General features: G+C 42.6%; 3 protein-coding genes across 5 annotated transcripts in view; all 3 read left to right on the top strand.

The window, feature by feature from the left end:
- Positions 1-209: 209 nt before the first annotated feature.
- Positions 210-6,643, top strand: LOC143683431 (NKAP-like protein). The gene is made up of 4 exons (XM_077159461.1): positions 210-219; positions 272-1,841; positions 5,757-5,835; positions 6,349-6,643. The coding sequence occupies exons 1-3, from the start codon at positions 210-212 to the stop codon at positions 5,809-5,811; spliced, it is 1,635 nt and encodes a 544-aa protein (XP_077015576.1). The 3' UTR covers positions 5,812-5,835; positions 6,349-6,643.
- Positions 6,644-9,100: 2,457 nt separating this feature from the next.
- Positions 9,101-21,842, top strand: ZSCAN26 (zinc finger and SCAN domain containing 26). Its single transcript, XM_077162947.1, has 4 exons — positions 9,101-9,155; positions 17,123-17,203; positions 17,899-18,016; positions 20,028-21,842. Exons 2-4 carry the CDS (start codon positions 17,189-17,191, stop codon positions 20,927-20,929), a joined length of 1,035 nt encoding a protein of 344 aa, XP_077019062.1. The 5' UTR covers positions 9,101-9,155; positions 17,123-17,188; the 3' UTR covers positions 20,930-21,842.
- The window catches only part of PGBD1 (piggyBac transposable element derived 1), a 39,897-nt gene continuing 35,173 nt past the window's right edge, over positions 17,121-21,844 (top strand). Inside the window, exon 1 of one of the 3 annotated variants that reach the window (XM_077162926.1) lies at positions 17,121-17,203. The gene's annotated coding sequence lies outside the window, so the exon portion shown is untranslated. Of the gene's footprint in view, positions 17,204-17,904; positions 18,017-21,844 lie in introns of those variants that run through there. The other 2 variants (XM_077162925.1, XM_077162927.1) reach the window with 2 other exon arrangements.

Below are 21,844 nucleotides of genomic sequence, written 5' to 3'. Positions count from 1 at the left end.
CCCATGGCCATGGGATCAGCTTCAGCTACGTAAACTCCTTCCACTGTCTCAGGATCTGGTCACCTGGGCACAGGGACAGAGAGCCCGCCGCTGGGTAGAGTCCATATGAAAGGTTTAGGAGGAGAAAGGGTGAGAAAGAAGGTAGACCAGGAAATTTAAAGTGGGCGGGTTTATCTCTGCGTTCCCGGGCAGAGCTCACCAAACCCGCGATGGAAAAAGGTGAGTCCGCGAGCTGGCTTTGGCGCAGGCAGCTTTTAAGGATGGAGGTCAGGTGACCTCCGGAAGGGGCGGGTCATTAGTTCAGGAAGTCATGTTGGGAGGGGCGACACAGCCTCCGCAGCTCCCGTTGCAGTGCCGTTCCCGTCCCCCCGACCTAACGCGATAGACCCCGACCCTCTTCACACAAGAAGCCCACCGCCCACGGCGCCGCCGCAGAGCCATTTCCACTGTGCCTGCTTGGGCAGGTGTCGCGCCGCCCGTGGAACTATTTCTACTGCGCCTGCGTGGGCAGGGGCGGAGCTGCCACGGAGTCGTTCCCACCGCGCCTGCGTAGGCTGGAGCGTAGCGCCACAGAGCCGTTTCCACTGCGCCTGCGTGGGCAGGAGGCGAGCCGCCCGCGAACCGTTCCCATTGCGCCTGCGTGGGCAGAGGGGCCGCCTCTTCTCTGTGGTAACCGCCCTAGCGGACTGTCGCCTAGCTACAGACGCCACGCTCATGGCGCCGGTGTCCGGGTCCCGCTGTTCTCAGGACTCCGCAGGCTCTCGCCGACGGCGACGCAGCTCCTCCCAAAGCCCGCCCTCGGCCCAGGCCGACCCCTCCGTCCTGGGTGCGGTCTGTGCGCTCAGGGCCCCCGGGTGCGGAGAGCGGATCCTCGCGGCCCGTCCCTGCGCGGCCTCGTCGTCGCCCCGTGCTGCGGCGGAGACCGTCCCCGCCACTCGCCCTGTACGGGCGGCCGGCCGGCCGCGGGCCCAGGGCTGCGAGAAGCAAAGGGAGGAGCGGCATCGGCAGAGGAGGCTGCGGGCGAGGGAGAGGGTTGGGGAGCCGGGAGCCCCTGAGGTGTGGGGGCCGTCTCCAAAACGCCCTGGGCCGGATTCCGATGAGCTCACCCCGGCGGACGGGGAAGAAGCGAAGACTCGGAAAGGAAGCAGTTCCGAGTCCAGCTCCGGAGACGGAGAAAGGAAGAGGGCCAGTCGTTCAAAAAACAAGAAAAAGAGAAAGAAAAAGTCATCCAAAAGAAAATATAGAAAGTGTTCTGACAATAGTGACAGTAATTCAGATAGCTCTAGCTTAGGGGATGATGAAAAGAGAGCTAAAAAAGCCAAGAAGAAAAGGCACAAAGCCAAAAAGCACAAGAAAAAGAAGAAGATAAAAAAGGACTCCAGTGACTCGAGCTGCGCGGGTTCCGCAGAGGAGCTGCCAGAGGCCGCCTGGGCCGGGCCGGGGCGGGCTGCGGGCGGCAGGGACGTCCTCCGCCCCGAAGCCCCTGCGGCGCGCCCGGCGCTGCACGGGAAGCCCTGGCACTACGACCGCGCCCTGTTGCCGGGCGAGGGTGCGGCCATGGCCGAGTATGTCCGGGCTGGAAAGCGCATCCCGCGGAGGGGCGAGATCGGGCTGACGAGCGAGGAGATCGCCGCCCTGGAGGGCTCGGGCTACGTCATGAGCGGCAGCCGGCACCGCAGGATGGAGGCGGTCCGGCTGCGCAAGGAGAACCAGATCTACAGCGCCGACGAGAAGCGAGCCCTTGCGTCCTTTAACCAGGAGGAGAGGCGAAAGAGAGAGAATAAGATTCTGGCCAGTTTCCGAGAGATGGTGTACCGAAAGACGAAAGGGAGAGACGACAAGTGAGGACCTCTCGTTGTGCAGCTTTGTATGGCCCAAAGAGTATTAAAAGTCTTGTGGTGCTAACTGTGCCCGCCCCGTTAGTAAGTCCCCCAAGGCTGCTTTTTGAGATGTCTTCAAACGTTTTTTATTTTTAATTAAAAAAAAGTAATGCTGTACAGGGTTAAGAAAAATTAAAACACTACAGGAGGAGAAGATTCAGTAACAGTGAGTCGCCCAGTCCCTGATCTCTTTCCCCAAAGAAATTTCTGATGTCTTCAGTATCTCCATAGGTTTTCTGTGAATATGCAAGGTATATGTTGCAGGATAAAGGTTGGAGTTACTCAGTTGAGGTTTTTCTCCCTTGTCTCTTTGAGAACTTCCTTGCTCCATGGAGCCATTCATTTGCTCCAGGGAAAACTGAAAGAACCCCCAAAAAACAGGAGTCACTGTAGTGTGTACTTCTGCCGGTAGTTAACAGACTGGTTACAAAGACTGGAGAAGATTCACTGGCTCATGCAGTGCAAAGTCCAGCAGGAAGACGGAAGGTCCCGCATGGTTTTCCTAGAACCTGGGCCTCTTTCCCTACCTCCTCGAATATAGGCTGGTTTTCCTTCTCAGGCTGGTTCCCTTATGTAGTAAAATGCCTGCTGAAGCGCATTTCCTAGTCACCCTCTGAAAAAAAACGATTCTGTCTTGTCATTCCAAGCAGAATGGTTCTCTAACCAGACTAGCTTAGGTTTCAAACATTTCCACTCTCAAGGACGGTGCTGTTGCCAGGGGAGTATGGCCTACGTGAAGCTGTAGGTGTGGTGAGCTTGGGAAGGAGTGAATGAAAATCGGGGTAATGTTAGGAAGGGTGTGTGGGTGACAAAAAGAAATGTCCACTACAATTTTGAATAATTTTTTTTCAAACAAAGAATAGAGATCATATGTTCTGAAATCCACAAATTTCTTGAAGAAAAAAATAGATATAAATGTAGAAAGATGAGTCCGGAGAAGATGGCGGCTTAGTAAGACGCGCGGGTCTTAGTTCCTCCTCCAGAAAAGCAACTAAAGAAACAGAAACAATACAAAACAGCTCCCGGAGTCACGACAGAGACCAAAAAGACAGCGTACCCATTCTGGAACAGCTGAACGGGCAGGGAGAATCTGCTGCGGTGAGCTACCCGAGGGGCGCGCGTTTTCCCGCCGGGGCGGCTGGCGACTGGGGTCCCCTCCACGCACGTGGCTCACCGGCCTGACTGGGAACTTTGGATAGCGGGGCCCTCCTGTCACGCTTGGCGTTTCGGGCCAGCTGGGCAATTAGGACCGGCACTCTCCCAAGCCGCGGCGGCCAGCGACCCCCACCTCCACGCGCGGTTTCCCGGGCCGACTGCAGTGCAGACAGACGAGCGCCACGAGCGCCACCTACTGGGCAGGAAAAGAAAAACAGAGCCCAGAGATTTCACAGAAAACGCTTTCAACTGCGTAACACACCCAGGGAAATCTGATCAAATGCCCAGACACCAGCAGAAAATAATGGATGACGCTCGGAAAATTGAAGATATGGCCCAGTCAAAGGAACAAACCAATAGTTCAAATGAGATACAGGAGCTGAGACAACTAATGCTGAATATACGAACAGAAATGGAAAAATTCTTCAAAAACCAAATCAATAAATTGAGGGAGGACATGAAGAAGATATGGGCTGAACAAAAAGAAGAAATAGAAAATCTGAAAAAACAAATCACAGAACTTGTGGGAGTGAAGGACAAAGAAGAAAAAATGGAAAAAACAATGGATACCTACAATGGTAGATCTAAAGAGGCAGAAGCTACAATTAGTGAACTGGAGGATGGAACATCTGAATTCCAAAAAGAAACAGAAACTATAGGGAAAAGAATGGAAAAACTTGAGCAGGGGATCAGGGAACTGAATGACAATATGAAGCGCACAAATATACGTGTTGTGGGTGTCCCAGAAGGAGAAGAGAAGGGAAAAGGAGGAGAAAAACTAATGGAAGAAATTATCACTGAAAATTTCCCAACTCTTATGAAAGACCTAAATTTACAGATCCAAGAAGTGCAGCGCACCCCAAAGAGAATAGACCCAAATAGACGTTCTCCAAGACACTTACTAGTTAGAATGTCAGAGGTCAAAGAGAAAGAGAGGATCTTGAAAGCAGCAAGAGAAAAACAATCTGTCACATACAAGGGAAACCCAATAAGACTATGTGTAGATTTCTCAGCAGAAACCATGGAAGCTAGAAGACAGTGGGATGATATATTTAAATTACTAAAAGAGAAAAACTGCCAACCAAGACTCCTATATCCAGCAAAATTGTCCTTCAAAAATGAAGGAGAAATTAAAACATTTATAGACAAAAAGTCACTGAGAGAATTTGTGACCAAGAGACCAGCTCTGCAAGAAATACTAAAGGGAGCACTAGAGTCAGATACGAAAAGACAGAAGAGAGAGGTATGGAGTAAAGTGTAGAAAGAAGGAAAATCAGATATGATATATATAATACAAAAGCCAAAATGGTAGAGGAAAATATTATCCAAACAGTAATAATACTAAAAGTTAATGAACTGAATTTCCCAATCAAAAGACATAGAATGGCAGAATGGATTACGACCCAGCAATACCACTGCTAAGTATCTACTCAAGGGACTTAAGGGCAAAGACACAGACGGACATTTGCACACCAGTGTTTATAGCAGCATTATCTACAATTGCAAACAGATGGAAACAGCCAAAATGTTCATCAACAGACCAGTGGCTAAACAAACTGTGGCGTATACCTACGATGGAATATTATGCAGCTTTAAGACAGAATAAACTTATGAAGCATGTAATAACATGGATGGACCTAGAGAACATTATGCTGAGTGAGTCTAGCCCAAAACTAAAGGACAAATACTGTAAGGTCCCACTGATGTGAACCGACATTTGAGAATCAGCTTGGAATATATCATTGGTAACAGAGACCAGCAGGAGTTAGAAACAGGGTAAGATAATGGGTAATTGGAGCTGAAGGGATACAGACTGTGCAACAGGACTAGATACAAAAACTCAAAAATGGACAGCACAATAATACCTAAGTGTAATGTAACTAGGTTGGAACACTGAATGAAGCTGCACCTGAAATATGGTTTTTTGTTTGTTTGTGTGTTTGTATCTTTTGTTTTTGTTTTTTTTCTTTTTCCTTTATATATATATATATATATTATTAGTATTATTATTTTAATTCTCTTCTCTATATTAACATTCTATATCTTTTTCTGCTGTTTTGCTAGTTCTTTTCCTAAATCGATGCAAATGTACTAAGAAATGATGATCATACATCTATGTGATGACACTAAGAATTACTGAGTGCAGGTGTAGAATGGAATGATTTCTAAATGTTGTGTTAATTTCTTTTCTTTTTTTTGATTAATAAAAAAATTAAAAAAAAAAAAAAAATGTAGAAAGATGAAAATTCAAGCTGCTTGAGTCTTCTGAAGAGCACATTAAGACCATCTGAGCTAGGAGGGGAGAGGGAAAATACGAAGGTGTAGAGGAGGCAGTTGGTAGGTAGATCCCTAGGAGAGGAGGTAGTTGAGGAGAGGACTGAACAGAGTTAGCAGTGAGAGGCCGATTGGCTAGCACCAGCCCTTGCAGACCCTTTAGAGTGAGCCTCACTCATGATGACCCAGAGATGTCAACACTAACCAACTATATCATTTGCATAACCCCCTTTTCGAAGGTTTGGGATCCTAGGAAGCCCCACAAAAGCTGAAGGTGAGTGGGTGGGGTCCCAGCACCTGGCAGGACAGTGTGACGTGGAAGGACACTCTCTCCCCAGTATGTACTTGGGTTGACTTTGGATCAGACTAACTTGAGATTTTCCTGAAAAGGGCGTGGGAGATGCTGGTGAATGCCTCTCTGTTACATAGGCTTATTTCCCTTTTCAGAAACAAAGCACAACCCAGTATACACTTGGATTTTCCCCTCTCTTTTTCCACTTAATGGCATCTGTTAGAGATACTTTATGTGAGTACAATATGTATCTATCTCATTCTTTTAAATATCTTTTTAGTGTTCCATTGTATGGAAGAACCATATATTATTGGATATCTAAGGTGTTATCTATATTTTGCTATTGTGCAGTAGTACAGTGAGATCTTTATGGGTATGTGAGAGTATATCTGTGGCTATTCATCTAGAAATAGAATTGCTGGGTCACAAAAATCCTTTGGGTCATCTACAAATGGCCACCTAGAAGTGAAATTATTGGATCAAAATACTTATAAGTATTTATTTGGTGCTTTCGATGTGCTAGGCACTATGGCACGTACAGAAGATCCACTAAGGAGCAAGGAAGGCTTGATACTTTTCATAGAACTTTGCCACAGGAGACAATAGAAATAGGTTAAAAGACAAATAATTACAAATTGCAGTATGCAATGAAGAAAACAGAGTAAGAAGGGAAAACTTTTGGGTAGGGTGGTCAGGGAAGGCTAAGAATGTTACACTTAAGCTCTGTGTGCTTTTTCACTTTAACAGATACTGCAATATTGACTTCCAAACAAGCATCAGTTTACATTCTTGCCTGCATCCTTGCCAGTATAGTGCTTTCACATCTTTTGATCTTTGCCAATCTGATAGGTGAAAAATGTCATTTTTGCTTTTACTTACATTTCTTTATGAGTAAGGTTGAACTTCTTTCAAAGATTTGAGTCTTCTGTAATTCTTTTTTCTGTGTATGTGTGAATTGCCTGTGTTAAAACCTTTGTCCAGTCTCCTATTGGATTGTTAGTCTTTTTCTTATGGATAATAAGAGCTTTTCAAATAAATAATTCACTCCTTATCACGAATTTTTGCAGATAATTTTCTCTATTTGTCTTTTGATATACTATTCTGAAAGATATTTATTAGTCCTAAAATGACTTTTTAACACTAGCCACGTAATTCTATACCTTAGTCTTCTCACTTGGGAAATAGTTGCAGCTGAACACTGTGGATTCTGTGTAAACCAAGGTAAGATTGGTGGGCTTCTTTTCAAAAAAGACAAAATATGCTCAGTGCAACTAACATGTAATGCCTACTGCAGATTTCTCATGACAGCTCTCTATGCTGTAGCTACACTTAATTTGCTGTTTGATTTTGTTAGAGAGAGACCTGGCCAGTAAATCTGCCTTAAAAAAAAAAACATACTGAGAGTTGGAATTTGTTTATGTATCCCTTTTGTCCAGGGAAGTTAATGAAAGGAGTTAGAACAACTCTTTCCTTTGAAGTTGTTTTGTCCAGAGTACCTGAGACCGGGTTGTGGAATACAAGAAAAACAGCCCAACAAAAATTTTATGTTTCTTAAAATTTATATGATGTTTAGGTTTCCAGAAGTCACCACAATGAATAGATCAAATAGCTTGTCTTAACTATCAGAATTACACTGGTTTTTATTCAAACAGGAAGCCCAAGAAAGCAAAATAGTTCACAAGAACTATAATTTTTATGAATTTGTGGTATGATCCTGAATAGTGTTATAGGAACACTAATATTTCACCATCAAACATGATGGAGGCTTCTGTTTGAGATGTATTTATTTTTGCCATATAAAGGAAGTAATCTATTCCTATTTTATTTGGAGTTCTTCCTTTTAATCAGAAATGCATGTTGAATTTTATTAAATGACTTGTTAACATCTGTGGAGATAATCATATGATTATTCTTTATTGACCTATTAATATTAGGTCTTAAAGTAATAGATTTCTGAATATTAAATTATGGGTTAAGTTTATTAGATTCATTCGTAGGGTTTTTGAATGTTAGAACAATCACTGTCCACATAATTTTCTGTTTCAAAAGTCAGAGTAATGAATTAAAACTTCCTATATGGTTCCAAGAGGAGAGAAGAGCAGAAAGCATCATTAGGAAAAGAAGACTTTAAATCTTATGCTATAGTATGGAGACATGACTTGCAATGACCTACCTTTACTGATAATACGGAAAAGGAAATTTTTATTTTGAATGTGCAAGGAGCAGACCTAATGTTACCATATAGTAAAGCACTGTAATTTACAGAAGTTAAGATAATCCTGGAAAATGGAAATCTCAAATTTGAAAATTGATTTGGCTTATTAGCAATGTGTAGTCTGTCTTGGTAAAAAATAGCATTTTGATTTCTTTTCGGTCTACTCTCCCTGCCCCTCCCAAAAGACACTGACTACTTAGAGTAAAAATGGATTAAAAAAACCTCTTCTTTTTAAACTTTACTTACTTTCTAAGCTTACTTTTAAGCTTCACTTTAAGGACTTTTATTATTAGGGGGTATTGAGTGCAATGTCAATAATCTCCAACTGGAATGACATTTGAGAAGCCAGCCACGGTAGGGAGTCTGAAAGGTGGAGTAAATGAATTAGAACATAATATTTACTTCCTTTTAAAATTAAATTTTCTTTATCATGTAATTTTTGAAGAAAAATATATAAATCCTCCTTTAGAGGTAAAACTACAAAATCATATATATGACTTCCCTTTAAGAAAGAAATTAACTTCTAATTGGTAAAATATTTTGTACTGACGATTCGTTAGCCTAAAGAAAATTTTAAATATATTTAGCTTTTATGTTAAATATGTATTTTCAAGCTTCTGACACCCAAGGAGAAAAAGATAACTCTTCTTGTGATAATGAAACTGGTTGATTTTTGCTTTCCTATAATTTCAATGCTTGAAACACTGGGAAATTACATACGCCATAACACAATGACTAGTATGATAATGATGTTTCAATTTCAGACTCAGCAGAACAGTTTGCCCAGATTTTTGTGGTGGCTGTTACTTAAGTCTTCCCATCCAAACACGTGTGCTGTTCAATTTACTTTTCAAAGTCAATTCCCGCTATCGTGTTTGCCGACTCTTAGCTGGGGACACCGCCGGCATGTCCGCGTGCGCGCTGAGCGCGTAGAGGCTGCCGCGCGGGAGGCGGGAGCGCGTGGGGGCGGGGCGGGCTCTGAGGCGGGGCGGGCTGGGCCCTCGCGGCGGCGCGCAGGTCGGTCTCTAGTCCCCGCCGCGCCCCTTCCCGCCCCTTCCCGCCCCTTGCCCCGCCCCCTGACCCAGCTGCGCGCCCCGCCCCCTCCCGCGCGCCGACGCGACACCACCGAGCCGGGCCTCTGGGCTCTCAGAGCGGACGCACGCGCCCGGCTGCGGGGGCCGCTGGTGTGGATCCAGGAAAGTGGCCTGAGGCTGCTCTGGTCCGGCCGGGGGCGCAGACTGCCCTTGGATGTCCGTCTCCGTCCGCTGAGCGTGGTTTTAAGTGGGTGTTCCAGATCGGGCCCAGTGAGAAGGGGAACTCGGGCCGAAGGCTGGAGGAGGTGAGGAGGCGCTCCTACGCGGAGGGAATGGAGCCATGAGGCCCCGAGGAAGGCCGAGAAGGGCCGAAGGGGGCCGTGGGGGGCCGAGAGGGACCGAGGGGGACCGAACGGGGGCCGAGGGGGGCCGAACGGGGGCCGAGGAGGGCCGAGGTGGGCCGAGGTGGGCGAAGGGGGGTCGAGGGGGGCGAGGCTCAAGGGCCGGAGCCGGCGCTGGCGCTGTTGGAGCCCGCGGAGTCGGTGGGCAGGTCGGAGGGGCTGAGCTTGGGGAAAAGAGCTCACGAGTGTTTTAGGGCGTCCTCAGGTGGCGTCTGTGAGAGACTAGACCGTGGGAGCAGGAGCGGAGTAGGAGACGAGGAGGCGGTTGCGGTCGTTCGCGTGGGCGTGGGGGTGCCTTGGGCCCTCTTAAGACGCGCGCGGTTAGACTTGGCCGGAGCGTTGATGGCTTCCAGGCCAGCGGGGTCTGCTGTGGGAGTAAGTCAGGGATGAAGCCAGGGTTCTGGGTTCCTCTCAGATGATGGAGGAAGGGTGTGCGGTTCCCCTCTGGGCCCTGCGTGCCTCCAGCCCTCCCCGTCTCTGTCCTCGCGGGACAGTGTCTTCTCCGTGGGGCTGTGGAAGCGCGCGCGGGGCGGCTGTGGGGCTCCCGGTCACCGCGCTCCACACCGTGGAGGGTTGGCGGCCTCGGGGCGAGAGGAGTAAGAGGTGGCAGGAACCGGGAGCAAAAAGACTGTTCTCGGTTTGAGAAACTGAAAGTAGTTCATTAGATCATAAGAATTTTTAAGCTTCAAGTGGTTTGAACTTACCCTGACAGTAACGGCGAGCCATTAAATGTAATTCGCGTGGCACAGACATAATCATATTTCTTCTTTAAAAAGATCAGTCTGCAGTGTGGAAAATAGATTGGTGAGTCGGGAAGACCAGTAGCAGGAGAAGAAGGTTGCAAGGGGGATGAGAAGTGGAAGGACCTGAGAGATAATTAAGCAGCAGCATAGACAGATTGATCCGTGCACAAGATTGATCTATGCACTTGATTGATCAGGTGCACAAGACATAAAGGGAGAGGGGAAGGCTCAACTTTTTGGCTCAATGATTTAGCACTCATACTCATTTGTTAAACTTAACTCTGTATAACTCCATCGCCTTTGATCTATCTCCCACTCTAGGGGTATTGGGCTATGCCCAGTCTGACTTCTCATATTGGAAGGGGCTGTCAGTAATGTGGGATAGGGGAATGGAGCTAGCTGATGTTCTGGAAAGGGTGGACTCTGCATTTCAGGACTTATCTGGTCCAGGAACCCATCTGGAGTTTGTAGGTTTCTGGAAAGTTAGCATGGAAACTTTGTAGAGTCTTATATATTGTCCTGGGTGTTCTTTAGGATTGTCTGGAATAGTTTGGTTGGGGTTTGGCATGCTGTGGTAAGTAGCAATGTCTAACTGAAGCTTGTGTTAGAGGGACCTCCAGAGTAGCCTCTCAACTCAACTTGAACTCTCTCAGCCGCTGATAACCTTATTTTTTTTTTTAATTTTTTTATTAATCAAAAAAAAGAAAAGAAATTAACACAACATTTAGAAATCATTCCATTCTACACCTGCACTCAGTAATTCTTAGTGTCATCACATAGATGTATGATCATCATTTCTTAGTACATTTGCATCGATTTAGGAAAAGAACTAGCAAAACAGCAGAAAAAGATATAGAATGTTAATATAGAGAAGAGAATTAAAATAATAATACTAATAAAAATATATATATAAAAATAGGAAAAAGAAAAAAACAAAAACAAAAGATACAAACAAACAAACAAAAAACTATATTTCAGGTGCAGCTTCATTCAGTGTTCCAACATAGTTACATTACGCTTAGGTATTATTGTGCTGTCCATTTTTGAGTTTTTGTATCTAGTCCTGTTGCACAGTCTGTATCCCTTCAGCTCCAATTACCCATTATCTTACCCTGTTTCTAACTCTTGCTGGTCTCTGTTACCAATGATATATTCCAAGCTGATTCTCGAATGTCGGTTCACATCAGTGGGACCATACAGTATTTGTCCTTTAGTTTTTGGCTAGACTCACTCCGCATAATGTTCTCTAGGTCCATCCATGTTATTACATGCTTCATAAGTTTAGTCTGTCTTAAAGCTGCATAATATTCCATCGTAGGTATACGCCACAGTTTGTTTAGCCACTCGTCTGTTGATGGACATTTTGGCTGTTTCCATCTCTTTGCAATTGTAGATAATGCTGCTATAAACACTGGTGTGTAAATGTCCGTCTGTGTTTGCCCTTAAGTCCTTTGAGTAGATACCTAGCAGTGGTATTGCTGGGTCGTAATCCATTCTGCCATTCTATGTCTTTTGATTGGGAAATTCAGTCCATTAACTTTTAGTGTTATTACTGTTTGGATAATATTTTCCTCTACCATTTTGCCTTTTGTATTATATATATCATATCTGATTTTCCTTCTTTCTACACTTTACTCCATACCTCTCTCTTCTATCTTTTCGTATCTGACTCTAGTGCTCCCTTTAGTATTTCTTGCAGAGCTGGTCTCTTGGTCACAAATTCTCTCAGTGACTTTTTATCTATAAATGTTTTAATTTCTCCTTCATTTTTGAAGGACAATTTTGCTGGATATAGAAGTCTTGGTTGGCAGTTTTTCTCTGTTAGTAATTTAAATATATCATCCCACTGTCTTCTAGCTTCCATGGTTTCTGCTGAGAAATCTACACATAGTCTTATTGGGTTTCCCTTGTATGTGATGGATTGTTTTTCTCTTGCTGCTTTCAAGATCCTCTCTTTCTCTTTGACCTCTGACATTCTAACTAGTAAGTGTCTTGGAGAATGCCTATTTGGGTCTATTCTCTTTGGGGTGCGCTGCACTTCTTGGATCTGCAAATTTAGGTCTTTCGTAAGAGTTGGGAAATTTTCAGTGATAATGTCTTCCATTAGTTTTTCTCCTCCTTTTCCCTTCTCTTCTCCTTCTGGGACACCCACAACACGTATATTTGTGCGCTTCATATTGTCATTCAGTTCCCTGATCCCCTGCTCAAGTTTTTCCATTCTTTTCCCTATAGTTTCTGTTTCTTTTTGGAATTCAGATGTTCCATCCTCCAGTTCACTAATTGTAGCTTCTGTCTCTTTAGATCTACCATTGTAGGTATCCATTGTTTTTTCCATTTTTTCTTCTTTGTCCTTCACTCCCATAAGTTCTGTGATTTGTTTTTTCAGATTTTCTATTTCTTCTTTTTGTTCAGCCCATGTCTTCTTCATGTCCTCCCTCAATTTATTGATTTTGTTTTTGAAGAGTTTTTCCATTTCTGTTCGTATATTCAGCATTAGTTGTCTCAGCTCCTGTATCTCATTTGAACTATTGGTTTGTTCCTTTGACTGGGCCATATCTTCAATTTTCCGAGCGTCATCCATTATTTTCTGCTGGTGTCTGGGCATTTGATCAGATTTCCCTGGGTGTGGGACCCAGCTGGTTGAAAGGTTTTTCTGTGAAATCTCTGGGCTCTGTTTTTCTTTTCCTGCCCAGTAGGTGGCGCTCGTGGCGCTCGTCTGTCTGCGGGCCCACCAGTAAAAGATGCCGTGGCTCCTTTAACTTGCCAATCCGAATCTCGGAGTCGGCCCGGGAAACCGCGCGTGGAGTGGGGGGGTCGCCGGCCGCCGCAGCTTGGGGGAGTGCCGGTCCAAATTGCCCAGCTGGCCCGAGACGCCAAGCGTGGCGGGAGGGCCCCGCTATCCAACGTTCCCAGTCAGACCGGGGAGCCACGTGTGTGGAGGGGACCCCAGTCGCCAGCCGCCCCGGCCGGGAAAACGCGCGCCCCTCGGGTATCTCACCACAGCGGATTCTCCCTGCCCATTCAGCCGTTCCAGAATAGGGTATGCTGTCTTTTTGGTCTCTGTTGTGGCTCCGGGAGCTGTTTCCTATTGTTTCTGTTTCTTAAGTTGCTTTTCTGGAGGAGGAACTAAGACCCGCGCCTCTTACTAAGCTGCCATCTTCTCCGTCTGATAACCTTATTAATTACACTTCTTTCCCCCTGTTGGTCAGAATGGCATTGTTGATCCCATGGTACCAGGGCCAGGCTCATCCCAGGGAGTCTCTCCCATGCTGCCAGGGAGACTTTTCCTCTGGGTTTCATGTCCCACGTAGTGGGAAGGGCAATTATTTCCCTTGCAGACTTAGAGTCAGAGAAGCCACATCTGAGCAACAAAAGAGGTTGTCCGGAAGTAAGTCTTAGGCATGCCTGTAGATAGGCTAAACTTCCCCCCTATACATGTAAGCTTCACAAGAGCAAGCCTCCAGATCAAGGGCTTGGCCTATTGATTTGGATGTCCCTAATGTTTGTCACAGTATTAGATAATTTCCTAATGGTAAAGTTTAATATTTCCATATTTTTTCTCCCTTTCCTCAAGGGACTTTGTCAGTACATTTTGATTATCTGCTTACTGTATTTTAGGATGTATACAGGCATTACATTAAACTATACAGGATTAAAGGCCCTCATTCTTATTCTGGGTTCCCTGTATTTCAGTTGTTCAAGTGAGCTGTCCAGACAGGTTCTTATATTATGTACTACAGAAAAATTTAGGTTCCAGACAAAATAAACCTTTTTTCCTTTGGTGTCAAAGAGTAGGTATGGTTCTAAAATGTAGACAATGTCTTCTTTACCCCTGTATTCTGAATTACCTTAATCCCAATCTGATCAGCTTCATTCTTATCTCTAAATATCAGGTTATATATATATAAATATATATAACATATATAACATATATATATTTATATACATATATAAAATAGCCTCTTAAAATCCAGAAATAACAATTACCACTCTGGACTGAATTTGACTGCTGTAGGAGCTTACAATCTAAATGAGATAATATAATATTTGCTCTTTTGTTTCTGGCTCATTTTGCCTCAAGGTTTTGGTTTTTTTATAAGTCCATTTTTGACAAAAAAAAATTATCAGCTAAGGAGTCTTACTATGTGCAGGTTCGTGAATACATAATAGGATGTATTTTGACTCTGATCAGGCGTAGTCACTAATCAGGTGAGTCCCTCCCTCCTCCAAGTATACACCGATTCAAAGACATGTATCAGCAGTGGGTGGATAATACTTCATTCTTCTTCAGACTCACTCGAGTAGTTATAATCAAGAATGCTAAATCCCCAAGTATCCAAGGGCCTACTCCAAGGGATGGTGGTGGTGCCATTTTCTGAGTTCTTTTTTGTTATGCTGTGTTTGAGAGGCTTTTATAGGGTGTCTAGATACCAAATAACCAGAAGGAAACATGTATCAGGCACTCTTGATAGATCTGGACTGAAAAATAAGGAAATCCTCAGAATAAAGACAGTAATTGAAGTCACAAACACTCCTAACTTCTGGCCTGTCTCTCTCCTTTTGTTCAGTGTCTTACTTCTTGAAAAGAGTAATTTTTGCTCACTCTCCATTTTCTCATTTACCCATGTCAATCTGGCTTTTCTCTCCATTTCTCTACTAAAATTGCTTTCAAAGAAGTCATCAGTGACCTCTGTGATTTTGAATCAAGTGGATAATAAGTCAGGTCTCAGTTTAATTTACTTTCTTATAGCATTTCCCACTCTTGATCATTGCCGTCTTATAAATCCATTTATAAATCAATGAATTCCTATTCTTCACAATTATTATCTCATTTACCTCAAAACATCTCTGTGAAAGAGTGAACCCTGATGTAAACTATGGATTGTAGTTAACAGTATAATAATTTGCATCAGTGGTAACAAAGGTACCACACTAATGCAAAACCATTCTCTCTGTAAAACCTTTTCACCATATTTATACCTGACCACCTTTCACTTTTCTTTTAAGACTTAGAAGGATTCACCTCCAAGCTTTTTCAGATCTGCTGTGAGGAATTAGGTATCTTACCTCTGTGCCTACTAGCATCCTGTGCATACCTTCACAGTAAAACTCAGTGCACTGAATTGCAATTGCTTGTTTCCCTGAGGTGTCCTGAGAAGCAGAGAACTGTTTGAGGCTAGGGGATTGTCTTTCACCTCTGTGTCCCCAGCATCTAAGAGATTCTGGTAGGTAGTAGACAGATTGTAAATGAGATGAGTTATGCAAATCCTTGTGTTCTTTTAGTTAATTCTATTGATTTAGCTTTAGCTCATATATCAATAGTATACAGTCAGTTCTTATTATTTGCAGATTCCATATTTTTGAATTCACCAACTTGCTAAAATATATTTGTAATCCCCAAATCAATATTCACAGTGCTTTTGAAATCACTTGTGGACATGCATAAAGAGTGAAAATATGAGTCACCCTGTACACGTTCCAGCCAAGATCAAGCAAGGTGATGCTTTCCTTGTTCAGTTCTCATACTAAAAACGTTTTTGTTGTGTATTTGGTACTATTTTTTTTGTATTTTTTTAATTTTTGCTTAAAGTGGCCCTGAATGAAAGCTGTCTTATGTCCCTAAGCACAGGAAGGCTGTGATGTACCTTAGAGAAAATACATGTGTTATATGAGCTTTGTTAGGGCATGAATTACAGTGCTGTTGGCCATGAGTTCAATGTTAATGCATCAACAATATATATCAAATAAGGTGTCTTTAAATAGAAGTATGCATAAAACAAGACTATGTGTTATTTGGTTGATGAGAATATGGTGACCAGAGGCTCACAGGAACCTAACTCTGGATTTCCCTTAGGAGAAATGGTTCAGTTTTTACTAATTCTCTGTTCACAACAACTTTATAGACTACAACTACTGCAAATAATGAGAATTAACTGTATTTATTTTGTGTCTTTGTGTCTTTCCCCCCAACTTTTTGAGAAATTTCAAATTTACAGAAAAGTTGACGTACTACGAGTAGTACCTATTTACCTTCTCATTTAGCAGTAGTAGTGAATTTCCTGCTATATTTGTGCACTCTCTCCACACCAACCCACTCATACTTTTTTCCTGAAACATTTGAAGATAAGTTTTAGCATGCATTCTCCTGAGAATAAAAATATTCTCGTATTTACTACAAAACTGTTATCCCTCAGAAAAGACTAAAAAGAAGTTGGCAAACTTTTTCTTTAAAAGGCCAGACAGTAAATTTTTTTTGTATTTGCATGTCATAGAATTTCTGCACCTACTTAACTTTGCCATTGCAGTTCAAAAGCAGACATAGATAGTATATAAACAAATGGGTATAGCTTGTGCTTCAGTAAGACCTTATGCTCAACAAGATTTGAGCTGTTTTTGACTTGCTGGACCATAGTTTGCCTACCCCAAATCATAATATTCAAATTTCCCTAATTTATAAAATATATATATATATATATATATATATATTTCACACATTGATTGCATTTAGTTTTCTCTGTAATTCTAGACCTGTACCCTCTCCATACCTTTTCTTTATTTTTGTGGAATTGTTGGTTTTGAACAGTCCATGCCTCTTGTAGAAAGGGCTACATTCTGGATTAATTCAAAAGCTTCCTCACTATTAAATTCATGTCAAGCCTTTTAGAAAAATTGCTACATAGGTAATGAGGCACATGATGTCTGATTGTCTTGCTACTTGTAATTTCCTAAGTTTGATCATTTGGCTAAGTTTGTGACTGCCAGATAATTCCAGTTTTTCCTTTTGTAACTAGTAAGAATCCATGTGGTGATACTTTGATACTGCAGGAATGTCCTGGACCCCTACTCCATTCACATAGTGGTTTTAACAATCATTTGTGGTACTTCACTAGATGATTTACGGCTATGAAATGATGAGTTTGTATATCTATTATTCCTTCTATATTAGCTGGCAATCTTCTATAAGAGAGTTTTGTCATTTTTGTATGTGCCTTTTTTTAGGAATGGTTGTTTAGAAGAGATTAAAAAGGATAGTAGCTTTTGGAAATGCATCAACCCAAGAAGGGAATATTGCTGTTGTTATTACTACTGTTATTACTGTTTCTGTAACTCTTATTGTTACATGTTTAGGACTATCCCTGAGGAGACAATCCAAAGAAAATTCTCTAAAACGGAGAAAGCAGTTTAAAGCTGGAGATGGCAACAGTAGAGGTGAGTGCTCGCCCCCTGGCTCCCCAGAATCTGAAGGAGGAGGGGCTTTGGGTAGTGAGGGAGGATCACTGCTCTGCTTGGGAACAGGAATTCAGGCTGCAAAGAAAAAGCAAAGACCTTGGTCAGGAGATGTTGTGCAAACAATTCAGGCAGTTCCACTATGAAGAGACCTCAGGACCTCGACAGGCGCTGAGCTGGCTCCAGGAGCTCCGCCTTCTGGCTGTGGCCTGAGATCCCAGCAAGGAGCAGATCCTGGAGCTGCTGGTGCTGGAGCCGTCCCTAAGCATCCTGCCCGAGGAGCTGTGGGCCCAGGTGTGAGAGCATCACCCAGCGAACGGGGAGGATGCAGGCACTGTACTGAAAGGTTTGGAGCCAGAGCTTAGAGAAGCAGGACAAGAGGTGGTAAAGGTCAGGTTTGTTCTTTCACATAAAAGCAGGAAGTGAGACCTCTGACCAGTGGGAGAATTGCTAAACTTGTTTGTTTAGTTTCTTTCCAGTTTGGCTGTTCATTTCTGGGGGTCTCACCTCAACCTTATCTGTTCTCTGCTGTGAGGAGGCTGAATTGAATAATTTCCAGATTCCTCATCTCCTTTTCTTTGCTCCTTTAGGTTTGTCTTTGTTCTTTTTTCCAACATTGAAGTGTTTTTCTAAAGAGCAGTTCCCTCTTAAGCCCTCCTGTACCTAATTGTCCCTAGGACCCAGACCAGACAAAGAAACAGAAAATACCTGTGGAGGAGATGGCCCCTGTGAGAGCAATGCAGGAGCAGCAGGTCCAGCCGAAGTGTGAAGTTCAAAGGCCTGAAAAAGAGAAGGGTGAGAAATGGAGAGCATCTTCTGTTGTGTGAGATGTGGTGGCCATTGCGTTCCCCACTTGAGGCCGATTTAGCACCCTTGATACTGTGTTTGGAATCAGGTTTATTGAGGTATAGTTTACATACAGGAAATTTCACCCTTTTTAAGGGTACAGGTCAGTGAGTTATCACAAATGTGAAATGATAAGTCATATGATCATGACTGGAGCAGATTTGGAAATCAGATAGGGAAGTAGCTTGCTTTTCTTCCTTTTACTATAGAGATAATTTTTCTATAGTATTTCCTTTTGCAATAGAGAGGATAGAGAAAGTAGTGTTAGTTTCTCACAGAAGGCAAACAATCTCAGCCACAGGCTATATTATTCATTTTCTTATTATCTCCTTAAAATTATTATAAGTGGCTACTGTCTTTTATTTCTAAATGTCATCAGGATTTTTTTTCTCTACTATATTTTCTTTGTCACTAAAATTCCTCTATCCAATTTGTATTCCTTAAATTTTTCTTTTCTTCCTTCTATTCTGATAGAGCCCCACTTCTCTTTTTATTTTAGTGTCATCATAGTACTCCCATTGATGTTAAACTTAACCACCATAATTTAAACACAAATTCAGTAAGGTGGCTCCCATGTTTAAAATCTTTCAGTGCTGGGTAATGTTATTTTCTCTACTTTTTTTGGATGTTGGAAAAATTCTATACTAGAAAGTAAAAAACAAAAGTAAGGGGAAAAAAACACCACCTTCAGAGACTCCCCGTTGCCACTGACCAAGGCCTCACATAGCATGGGCCGCTATTGGCTCCCTACCCAGCCTTGTGTCACTAGGGTGACCAGTTTGTCAAGACTGTTAACGTCCTGGGAAACCCCTCAGTTCACACATGCTCAAACTGTGTTCCCATCATGCTGAGGTTCATTCCATTTCCCATGTGCTTCCTATCTCTTCTGAGTCATTGCTGCCTTGTTTCTTTTGTCTGGAACACTTTTTCCTCACTCTTCCTGGCTAATACATAGTCATTCTTCAGGACCTATCTTCGATATCGTTTCCTCTGTCTTTCCTTAAGATCCTCAAGGCTGAGTTAGTTTTTCCACCTATGTTCCTAGAGCCCCAAGATTTCTCCTGTGGTAGAACTGATTATATTATATTATAGTTGCTGGTTTGCTTTCCCCCCTCCCCAGGCATTACTTCCTCTTTTCTCCCAGCAGGGATTTTGTTTTGTTTCCTGAGTCAGTCCCTGGCCTAGAGTAGACACTCAGTAAATGTCTATTCAGTAAATGGCTGGTATTATATATAAAACTGTCCTTTACCTACTAGCTACTTCCCTATTTAATTTCCACGTCTGCTTCAAGGGTTACCTTCTGTGAGCCTTCTGAGTAAAGTAGCTGAAAGAGATGGACTTAACTTTTCTGAATAATCTTGCAGGAATTTATGCCATGTAATGATAGGTATGTATTTTAAATATGAAGAATTAATGTGATGACACTATATTCTTGAAAATATTCTGTATCTTTTGGATCTTATTGAATATTGTATTTTATGTCCAAAGTTCAGGTTAGTTTTTAGTTTCAGAGTTCGCTTCCCTTTTTGTTTTTATTCCCTCTCCTTAACTCATTCTTACCCTCATGAGGCAACTTCATTCTCAGTGATAAAATTAGTCTACATTTCTTCATTTTCAGTTAAAGGGTTATCCCTTTGCCATACCTTTCTTATGAATTCCAGTCCTTAACTAAGCTAGCTTTTCTACTCTCCTTGTGACAAACCATTTTCAAAAATGTACATCTGTACCCTTTAAGATGGTTTGTTTGTTTGCTAGCTTATGTATGTGCATGCATGTATCACAAAATAAAAGGCAACCTCTGTTAATTTCTTATGTATCTTATATAGTTTATACAGATGCAAGCATACATATTTTTCACTTTTCAAACATGTTTGATTTTAAACTTTCCCTCCTAGTTTATAGATTCCTTTCCCTAAGCCTAAATAAAACATGTGATTGGTGGTATATCTTAATATTTCAGATAAGGAGATGAGGACTGAGAATAGAAGGCTGGTTGTAGAGACAGACTTTTGTGGATCAGTGAAATCATCTGGGAAATTATCTGAGCCCATAGAAGCTCATTATGAGGATTCTAACTTGGAAAGGCAGCAGGCCAACCCCAGTGAGAAGACTGACTATAAATGTTCAGAATGTGGGAAAATATTTATTCAGCACTCAGACCTGATTAAACATGAGGGTGTGCACCTGGGAGAAAAGCTCCGTGAATCTGAAGTGTGTCAGAGTTCTAGTCTTACTGGACATCAGAAAATTCGCTCTAGAGAGAAAGATCATCAATGTCATGAGTGTGGGAAGGCCTTTCAGAGGAGTTCACACCTTGTCAGACATCAGAAAATCCATCTTGGGGAGAAGCCTTATCAGTGCAAGGAGTGTGGGAAAGTCTTTAGTCAGAATGCTGGCCTTTTAGAACATCTCAGAATCCATTCTGGAGAGAAACCTTATCTTTGTATCCATTGTGGAAAGAACTTTAGGCGCAGCTCTCACCTTAATCGACACCAGAGAATTCACAGTCAGGAGGAGCCCTGTGAGTGCAAGGAGTGTGGAAAAACTTTTAGTCAGGCCCTACTCCTCACCCACCATCAGAGAATCCACAGTCATGCAAAAAATCATCAGTGTAATGAGTGTGGGAAAGCCTTCAGTTTGACTTCAGACCTTATTCGACATCACAGGATACACACTGGAGAAAAACCTTTCAAGTGTAACGTATGCCAGAAAGCCTTCCGATTAAATTCACACCTCAGTCAGCATGTGAGAATCCACAATGAAGAAAAACCCTATGAGTGTAACGAGTGTGGAGAAGCCTTTAGGCAGAGGTCAGGTCTTTTTCAACATCAAAGATATCACCACAAAGGAAAACTGGCTTGATGAGACATCCTGTTTCTGTGGAACCTCAGAGAGGTTATATTGACAAGCAAACAGCACTTTGGGAAAAGTCACTCTGGGCAACTCTAGTATCAGATTTCTTGGGATCCAAGTTGGAGGCTATCTGCCTCTGTTCCCTTCCCTCTTGTTTTCCTTAAAGTCAGCTTTGGACCACAATAATTTGGTCCTAAATGGTTCTATGAGATCAGAGTAAAATAGCATTCTTTGCTGCATGACTTCTCAGAGCCTTTAATGCGATAAATAGGTATTATGGATCTCCAAATAGTAAAGACATTTATGATTGAGTGAAGCCTTTGGAATCAGCAGCAAATCAAGTGTCCACAGATTTGCAGGTTTAAGTAGGACAAGGACAGATTAATATTTTTACATATTGTATAGCAACAGTAAAATAAAAGTAGGGATGTTTGGAAACATTACTTAAAAGTGTGTTCAGTGCAGCTTAATGGTGACCATATTTCCCTACTGGCATTATCCCCACCCGTCGTCACCCACACTTGGTAAACATATTTTGGAAAGTAAACATATACTGTTGCTGGTTCATAATAGAATTTGTCCTCAGTGTTTTTTCATGTAATTTTACTATTTTCCACCCACATCCCTGCCATATTTCCTCATTGATTCAAGTTATGAATCAAGTTTTTACTTGACTGTGGTAGGGAGTTTGTGAGTCATTTGAATGAGTTGTGCTGACTTAATCCAAGTAGTCACTGTCTAACTTGGTAAACCCAGTGCCAGTGTAGTGGCTTGTGCATCAAGACTATTCAATAAATGACTGGTTAACTAAATTGTCCTTTTTTTCCTTTAATATTTATGATGCAGTTTTAAATGTTGCTTGTTATAGAATTCTTTAAAAATTAAGACAGGATGAAAGAGATCATGACCTTTGTATTATGAATT

This window comes from Tamandua tetradactyla, chromosome 5 (assembly GCF_023851605.1).
Source record: "Tamandua tetradactyla isolate mTamTet1 chromosome 5, mTamTet1.pri, whole genome shotgun sequence".
NCBI lineage: Eukaryota > Metazoa > Chordata > Mammalia > Pilosa > Myrmecophagidae > Tamandua > Tamandua tetradactyla.
Note: the sequence above shows the minus strand (reverse complement) of the source record. Positions and strands in the feature narration are given on the sequence as shown.

Excerpts from the sequence above, each read along its gene's own strand:
- LOC143683431 (XM_077159461.1), top strand. Across the intron at positions 1,842-5,756 it reads ACGAAAGGGAGAGACGACAA|AAACAAAGCACAACCCAGTA; the intron begins GTGAGGACCTCT and ends TTCCCTTTTCAG.
- ZSCAN26 (XM_077162947.1), top strand. Across the intron at positions 18,017-20,027 it reads AAGGCCTGAAAAAGAGAAGG|ATAAGGAGATGAGGACTGAG; the intron begins GTGAGAAATGGA and ends TTAATATTTCAG.